Genomic DNA, 8,666 nt, shown 5'->3' with positions numbered 1-8,666 from the left:
TGGTGGAGTGATAGAAGGCAGAATTTGTGTCTGAATGGCAAGGCAAGGCAGCATTGTATTTGAGTCTGTTGCTGCATTACTTGCATCTTATATGGTTTTTATTGTATTTGTAAGTAAGGTCATACGTGATAACTCAAACCCATTGTAGGAAAAGGGAAATTCAGCGATACACACAGCACACCAAGGAGACCTTTGCTCTTGGAACTACAGGCATGAGAGTCTGGGAGAGACTTAGAGCAGTAATAACAAAAAAGCCCTGCTGGATCCAACCAAAGGTCCATCTAATTCAGGCATCCCCAAACTGCGGCCCTCCAAATGTTTTGGCCTACAACTCCCATGATCCCTAGCTAATAGGGCCAGTGGTCAGAGATGATGGGAATTGTAGTCCAAAACATCTGGAGGGCCGAAGTTTGGGGATGCCTGATCGAATTCAACATCCATTTCTCACAGTGGTCAACCAGTTGCCTACAAGCAGGATCTGAGTGCAGAAACATGCTCCTCCCTTGCAATTCCCAGCAACTGGAAAAGGGCAGACTGAATACTTCTAGGTGGGGGGGAAGATCATACAAAAAGAAAACCCCACCCTAAACCCAGCTGACTGCTGCTTCTGTGTGCACCTTCCTGCCCAGTGTCAGGGAGCAGTTTGAAAACCACAATTCAAGCCGGATGATGATGATGATAGCAGGGAAGTTCCATTGTGACCTTCAATGAACCCTCTAGTAACGCCTGGGGCAAGAAAGCCCAGAGGAACCCCTTTTGCTGCTCCCACCATGCTGGGAGAAACCTCTCATTATCTGCCTGTGTTGTGGTGAGGCTGACACATGGCTTCACTTTGGGAGAATCAGATGTTCCTATCCCCGTCATGGTACACTGAGCTACCCGCTCTACACATCCCGGCTGCAGCACAGGGGGAAGCAATGAACCAACAGAGGGCAAGTAGAGGTCTATGTGTATGTGCCTGCATGCATGTTTGCCCATATGCAAACAAGCAGCATGTATGTGCTCATGTGTGATTGCATGTCCACAGCTTCCCATCTGACCAGAAGCCATACAATACTAGGGTTTCTCCTTCGGTATGGGGATCTTTTTTCAGTTTGAATTGGCATAAATATAAATATATAGATTTGGTATATCTTTTTTCATCTGAGGCTGCTGAGCAATCAATACGCACTAACAAAATGCTGCTTGGAAGCCTGTGTTCCACTGACATAAATTGTATAGACGCTGGCGCTCAGAAGCTTAGGTCTTCCAAGTTTTATCTCTGCTCCCCTCCAGCACTAAGGTTCCCAAGGCCAAGGCTGTCACATCTCTCATGAGATCATAGTGTGTAAGCCAGTAACAGGTGCAGGTGCATGATTAATCTGCGTGACTACTAGGGTCAGTGCAACATCAGAGGAGATCAGCAATAAAGAAAAAGGCATAGAAAGACGGCTCAAAGGCAGTGATTACAGAATTGCAAGGGAAGTTTAACAAGAAACAATTCCTCATGCTGACAGGTCCTTAATACTCCCCCAAATCTCACTTCTGATCTCATCAAAACCAGGCCAAATACTATTGCTTCCAGTTTTTGGTAGATTCTACACCTTTCCTCATTACTAGAATCTTTGCACCTGGTAGACCCATCAACAACCCATCTGATGCACAGCTAATCAGTCCAAAGAGGCTTCATCCTTAAGATGGAAGTAGGGACTGCATCAGGAGAAAACAAACAGACCATGCACCCTATTGGACTATGTTTACCCATTCTGCTAGGGCACATACACCTGGAAGTTCACAATAGCAACACTGTCTAACCCAGTACTGTATGCTTCTTTCTCAGCAACATGCAATGCTACATTAAGCCCTTGGCGCCCTCTGGTGGGAGAAAGGTTCTTCTTCAAGTGACCATCAATAAGTTACTCAGAGAATTCTGTGTTTCGTTTCTCCCTGCATGAGAGAGAATGAGGGTTCTGGCATTAATTTATTCTTAAAAGGCAGCTTAGGAGGGGGGAAATAGAAAGAATTGATGAAGTTGTTGTTGTTGTTGTTGTTATTATTATTATTATTATTATTATTAGACCACCCCCAAATTGATGCACCTGCAAAAAGGCTGCTGAATGATTGTGTGTGATGACTCCTTGATTAATGTGTGTGACCTACCTGCACATGTCACTTACTTGCTGGGAGCCTCACTTGTTTGTCTGCACAAGTGAAGTGCTAGAGGTTTTCCACAAGTGACTTTGACAGTGTAAATAAGGATCAATGTTGCAAAGCTACAAAACAAGTATATAGGACATGCCTTTCATACCAAATCAGTCCAAATCCTAACTGAGCAGTCTTGACATCAAATACATCACCATTCAACCCAAGCATCTCTAACTTCACAGGAGCTCTTGACCTACAAGAGACATAATCTCTCAACACTCTTGGACATGCTCCCAAGGTCACTTAACAGTGATGCATTAATGTTAGGCAAAGTCACCTTCATACCACTCTAAATGCTCTGATTAGATAAGAACATAATATAACCCTGTTGCTTGTTCAGACCAAAGGCCCAACCAGCCCAACATCCTACAGTATTCTTACAGTGGAGCAACCAGATGCCTATGGGATGAACAAGAAAATAGTTTAACCTTCTAGTTAAATTACTCATCTGTATTAAGTGCGCTTGTGAACACTTCCTTTTGCAACAATGGATTGAGACACTGTTAGTTTAAATAGCTTTATTAATGCAGAGAGAAACAGCAGCCCCAGATGAAGGGGGGGCAAAGAAGCCTTGGGAGTGAGCAGTCAAGCTCAGGGAAACCTCTGTTGTTCTCTCAAACACAGGAAAGATCCATTAATAAATGAGGCACAACACTTCCCTCCAGGGAAACTGTGCATGGCCTATAGTCAGAGACCCACATAGGACCAAGATGCTGGGGATGGTGATGGAAAAATGTCAGATGACACCAGTCTCCCATCTTCAGGAGTGTATGTCCAGCCAATGAGTAATGGCGGCACAGGGCCTGCCATAGAGGAGGTTATAGCCAACAAGTGCTGGAAACTGCAGGGCATCAAGGTTTCAGAAACAATCTATTTCCATGCTCTGGGGATCCAAGGCAGTCCAGAATGATCCATGTCCCCTCATACCCATAGCAGGCTTGATTATGCTTCCTGTCTTTGGATTCTGTGGCAAGTTGGGCACCATCCTTGCCCTCATGCTCTGGGCCATCCCTGCCCAGTGTCCTTTCTGTACCCACTCAAATGCATAAGCTGTGTTCCTTGCGCACTGTGCACTTCCGACACTGCACCACGCAGCACCAATGGAAGCGGCAAAGGCAGTTCTCTTCCAGGAGAAGTGTTTCGTCCTGGTGGCCACGCCCACAACATAGCAGGTCGCAGCCACTCATGTCCATGGCGGTGCTGTTGCAGACTCGTCCGCGCGTGCCCAGCGAACCCGTCTTGCGGTTAGCCACGCAGAAGTCAGGCGAGTCGGCAGAGTAGATGAGGTCCTGCCGGTCCGGGGGCTTGATATTCCATCCCACAGGGATTAGTGTCTTGCCATCGTTGCCGCCCATCACTTTAAAAGCCCCATTAAAGCGTTCAAGGAGGCGGTCTCCCACCTCCCGGAAAGGGGGCATCTTCTTCCAGCAGGTGCGTAACGCACAGGAACCTGAAAGTCCATGACACTTGCACTCTGTCCGCATGTGGTTCTTCACTGCCTGGAAAGAGGAGAAAATAATTCGTACCTCCAAGAACACACTGCAATGGTGAAAGTGGCAAAATCAAAATCAGCTCGCCACAGAGCTGAACTACAACTCCCATCAGCCTATGCTGCCTGGGGCTGATGGGAGTTGTAGCCCAAGACAACTGGAGCGCACTAGGTTGGCAAAGGCTGCTTTCGACTACAGGAGAAGGCTGGGTGCGAGAAAGCTCAATTTTGAGCCTAAAAGAGAAAATGAAAATGCATGTCACCCACAGTCAGATTATTCTGGCGCTCAGACCCTGAGAATGACATTGCCTATCAGTGCCTTACTTTCACAAAAGAGGAGGGAGGTGATGTCAACAGCACTATGCTTTAGAAGCCAGTTTACAAAGGAGATAATGGAACTAGGTTCCCTGTCCCCACCTCCATCCCATCTTCTGAATAGGGACCAAAAGAATCTGACTGCGTTACTCTCTTCTACATGTGAGAGCATGTAATACCACAGTAATATTTAGCATTTATGTGGTACAGTCCTGGAACATTTGGAATGCTTTACATATGCTATATCAAGAATACTACAGCAACCCTGCAGTGTAGGCCAGTATTATTATCCTCATATTGAGGGTGATGGGTTGAAATTGCCAGTTGCCTAAATCTACCCCTACAGAGCTTGTTGCTACTGGATTTGATCCAGGCTCACGCACCTCCCACATTTCAGTACTTACATCACATGAGCTCTCTATGCATGTAAGTGCATAGATCTGTCTGCTTTGCATACCTGTTCATAAACTGTCTAACTGTCCCCTCTGGCCTTGTGTATTATTATCCATTGATAAATTGATGGTTCTGATGGGGATCATGAAATCTTCTTGTTCTGCCAACCAGTATGTTTTTGGTGGTAATCCAGGATGAGCCCCAGGACTGATTGAGGGGATGGAAAAGACAGGCAGAGGCAGGAGGAGGAAGAGGATACCTGAAGATTACAGAGGGAAATTTAGGTGGCAGGCAATGAAGGCAGGTTGAAAGAGGTGTCTAGCCTATCAAGGGAACATGCTTTGGTTATAGGGCATACAGGGTTGAATCATGAAGTTAGAAGCAAGCTTGCAGAAAGGGAGGGAAGATACGAAGAGTTTGATGTGGGTGGGTAAGAGAGAGAGTGCATGCTTGGGATGGAGAGTTGGGAATAAACACTTCATCCAACTCTAGCATTTCTGCACCATTAAAAATGATGGCCAACTAAAGTTAAGGAACAACAGCTTAAAGCAGGCCTGATGAGCTAAAGGATGGTTTTTAGATATGAATTTGAGGTGGGTATAAATACTTTTGATAATCAGTTCGTACTCTGATGTGTGGGGTTTTATGGTATAGCTGTGTACGGATCCTCTGACAGGGAAGTGTTCCTCCAACTCCCAATAGTAAAAAGTGTCCAAATTGTTCTACACATGAATTAATAGTTGGCATAGTGTAGTGGCAGGAACACTGGCTGGCTGTACCATGGAAATTAGTCCAGTGAGGCAGGGATGGCCAAATACCTGGCAGCGGCACCTGTGCCCTATATTGCCACCCACTGCAGGCTGCAGCCCTTGTTCTAATTTTATGTTGCCTTTGGCCGAATTTTTTAATCCCTCTGCAAGTGCTGAATTCAGCCCTCTGGAACGAGCAATCTACCTCATTTCTGGCAGCCTGCAGGGCAGTGAGGAAGGGGGCAGGGGAAGAGAGGGAGAGGAGATTAAGGGTGTGTGTGTGACAGAGGGGGGGGGGAGAGAGAGAGAGAGAGAGAGAGGGTAGGGGTGTCAGAAAGAATGTGGAGAAAAGAGGTGGACCCTTTCACTCTTTTGGCTCTGGGCCACTGCTGGCTTTCCCCTCACTCACCAACAGATTACCCCAAGAGAATATGCCCAACAGAAAAACCTACCAGTACACTGATTTTCTCCACTTGTTAGTCCTAAAGCCCCTACCTCCAGCTTTATGTGCACATATAGATGTGCTTGTACAGTATTAGCAGATAATGTGGCAGCAGTAGTGACAGTGTCTGCAAGCAAAAGGGACTACAGCATGCTGCTGTGGCCACAGGATACTCTGCCCCATTGCTGCATGGAACAGCAATCCTTAGCCCTAGAACCGGATGAGTGCTCCAGCTGTGTGAGAGCAGTTGGGATGATGACCTTGACCATAGAAATAGGTCGGGAGTCGGGACACAAGGCAGGGCTGCGTCACTGGAGTGAAAGTGAGGATGTGATGGGCAGCCAAGTTAAGCCTGAGCAGGCTATGTTCTGGCAAATTAAAGGGGCAGTCATGGTTCCCCACCCACCCACCCAGGAAGAAGGCAGGCAACCTGTGGAGAGAGGATTCCAGATACCAAGGGGTGAGGAGAGACTGCCCTTACCAGGCGTCCTGCTTCGTTGTTGTGCAGGTCAATGAGAGTTCGAATGTCGCTCTTGCCACGCTTACGCTTAGCGTCCATGAACTGGCGGGATTTCTCATAGCCAAAGTCAACGTCATCCCCGCAGCCGCCCCACTCCCAAGCAGAGCCCTCTGACCCTGTGATGGCGGGGGGAAGAGGAGGCGACCGGCTCCGAGTCGCCTCACAACCGCATGGCAGCAACTCGCCCATGCTGCAGGCTTGGGTGACGGCATGGCTCACTCCGGCCGCTGTGATGGCATAGACAAAGGCTGTCTCCCGGATATCTGTGTAAGAGAGTGAGAGGGCAGAGCAGGGGAAGAAGAAAGAAATGGAGAACATCAAATGGAGTCAGGTTTAAACAAACAAATAAGCCACTAGTTCATGGGCCTGCCAGGAGTAAGTCTGGCAAAAAGCACGGCCTTTAAAAAAATCACAACAAGCAGAAATCCAACCAGTGAAATCCAACCCCACTGCAGTTCCAGGTGGGGTGGGTGCACCTGTTCAGTTTCCGCCTCCCCATTGCTAACCACATTTTAAAAGTAGGGTGACCATGCAGGCATCCCCAAACTTCGGCCCTACAGATGTTTTGGACTACAATTCCCATCTTCCCTGACCACTGGTCCTGTTAGCTAGGGATCCTGGGAGTTGTAGGCCAAAACATCTGGAGGGCTGCCTTTGGGGATGCCTGGGTGAGAGGAAGTAAACTCTGCTCCTTAGTAGAACTAAGTTGCCAGACTTAAGAACCTCTTGGCTCTGCCTCCAGTCAGCTATTACCCAGAGGCCTATCTCGGCCTCCAATATTAATTTCAAACTCCAGCTATCTGTACAATTTAAGTCTAACGTTGCAGCCTTATGCTGGGAGTGAACGCACTTCCCCACCCCCCAAAATACTGGGAATTGTAATTTATTAAGGGTTTTAGGAATTGTAGCTCCGTAAAAGGTAAACCACAGCCCCCAGGATTCTTTGGAGCGATGTGTTTAAATGTCTGCCTAAGGCTGCGTGGGACTGGACTATACAGGAAGGAAGTACTGCAGCTTTCCACGCAGAGGGGACACGAGGGCCGGCTGACTGGACAAGAGGCTGCTGCTCCAGTGGCGACCGACCACGGGCTGTGAGTCAGCAGCTTGGGGTGCCATGCAAAGGGCGGCAGAGCGGGAGGCGGTCATAGTTGCCTCACCCGGCACAGTCCAGCGCAAATCTCAGCGAAAAATGCGCGGCAGCTACGGACGAGAATTGCGCGGCGGTGGCTGCCCGGGAGAGCTCTTCTCGCTCAGCAGCCCGTCGGAAAACGCGGCGGCTGGAAAAACCAATCTACTCCAATAAGAAATTGTTTTGCTGCCCGAGCCCGGCAACCAGGAGGGCAAGGCCAGGCTGGAATGCCCCCCGCTCTCCTCCTCCTTCTCCACCCCAATAACCTGGATTCTTATTGACAGCGGGGCGCCAGTCGCCCCTCCGCCGCGGGACACGAGTTCCAGGCATCCCTCGCCATGCCGGGGCCTGCCACAGCCAAAGGGGGATTCTCCTTTTGCTTGCTCCGGCACCAGGCGCCGCACCCGCCGGGGGCTCAGTCTCTCCCGCCCGCCCGCCCTCTTCCTCTCACTTTGCCAAGCAGTCGCCCGGCTTGTTACAAACCCGGAGCCGCCCGCCGTGCTGAGATACCAGGAGCGAAGGACACGGAGGGAGGACGGGATGAAAACGGGCGGGCTTCTCTCTCTGCCTTGCAGGAGGGCATTCCTTTACGTGGCCGGCTACCCGGCTCGGCAGCAATAAGCTCCCATGCATTTTGCCCGCAGCATCTTCGCGCATACCTTCCTGCGTTGCACAAGCAACACCACCACCCCCGATCCAGTTTCTAACCATGCTCCGCTGCCATTCAAGGTTCACTTGCTTAGTCCCTTGGTCTCTAATCGTCGCCTTAAGACATATAAATGTCGAAGGGAGAAGCGCGGGTGGAAACGCATTGCCGCAGCTTGTTAATTGGGGAGTGAAATGACCGACAAGGGAAAGAGCCTTCCATTATTTTACTACCGTAGGTTTCGAACTACACCTGATGGGCTTCTGCTCTGGCTGGAAAGGGCTCTGAAGATCAAATATCTAAGGGAAATATTGTAATCGTCAGCATGTGCTCTCATTAGAAATGTTACCCACTGTGTACAAACCCCTACAGACTGGTGAGGGTGCGGGGGGGGGGGGTTGGGGGGTGCGTTTTGCAACATGTTATTAATGCAATAATAGTGCATTGGTGGTGGGTTTATATTGGACCATCGCTGTACCATTCTGCTTTATTAGTTGCGTTGCAATGCTTCCCCAGTATTACTGTATTATTGCCATCTGAAAGGGCACAACAAAATCAAGAAAAACAACAGCATGAGTAACTTTGTGGTTTAAAGTTATAGGATTTCACTAGAGAGTCATGGGACATGAACTAATCGGATGCAGAGCAGTATGTCCACCCTGAAACTTTTGCAGATATTGGGAGTAGGATGTGTGGAGCCACTTGTTTTGTATTCCAGTAGACAGAAATTCTAACACTGACTTCCCAAGTTGGTGTCCAAAACACCCCAGGAAATTTTCCTCAAAAAGGTGGCTCTTAT

The 8,666-nt window shown here is 48.7% G+C and overlaps 1 protein-coding gene across 1 annotated transcript in view; it reads right to left on the bottom strand.

The window, feature by feature from the left end:
- Positions 1-2,705: 2,705 nt before the first annotated feature.
- WNT6 (Wnt family member 6) overlaps positions 2,706-8,666 on the bottom strand; it is a 42,694-nt gene continuing 36,733 nt past the window's right edge. Inside the window, exons 3-4 of the mRNA XM_035127192.2 lie at positions 6,054-6,355; positions 2,706-3,683 (exon numbers count right to left, since the gene is read on the bottom strand). Coding sequence (XP_034983083.1) covers positions 3,222-3,683; positions 6,054-6,355 — 764 coding nt within the window. The 3' untranslated portion in view covers positions 2,706-3,221. The remainder of the gene's footprint in view (positions 3,684-6,053; positions 6,356-8,666) is intronic.

The sequence above is a fragment of the Zootoca vivipara genome, chromosome 1 (genome assembly GCF_963506605.1).
Source record: "Zootoca vivipara chromosome 1, rZooViv1.1, whole genome shotgun sequence".
Taxonomy (NCBI): Eukaryota; Metazoa; Chordata; class Lepidosauria; order Squamata; family Lacertidae; genus Zootoca; species Zootoca vivipara.
Note: the sequence above shows the minus strand (reverse complement) of the source record. Positions and strands in the feature narration are given on the sequence as shown.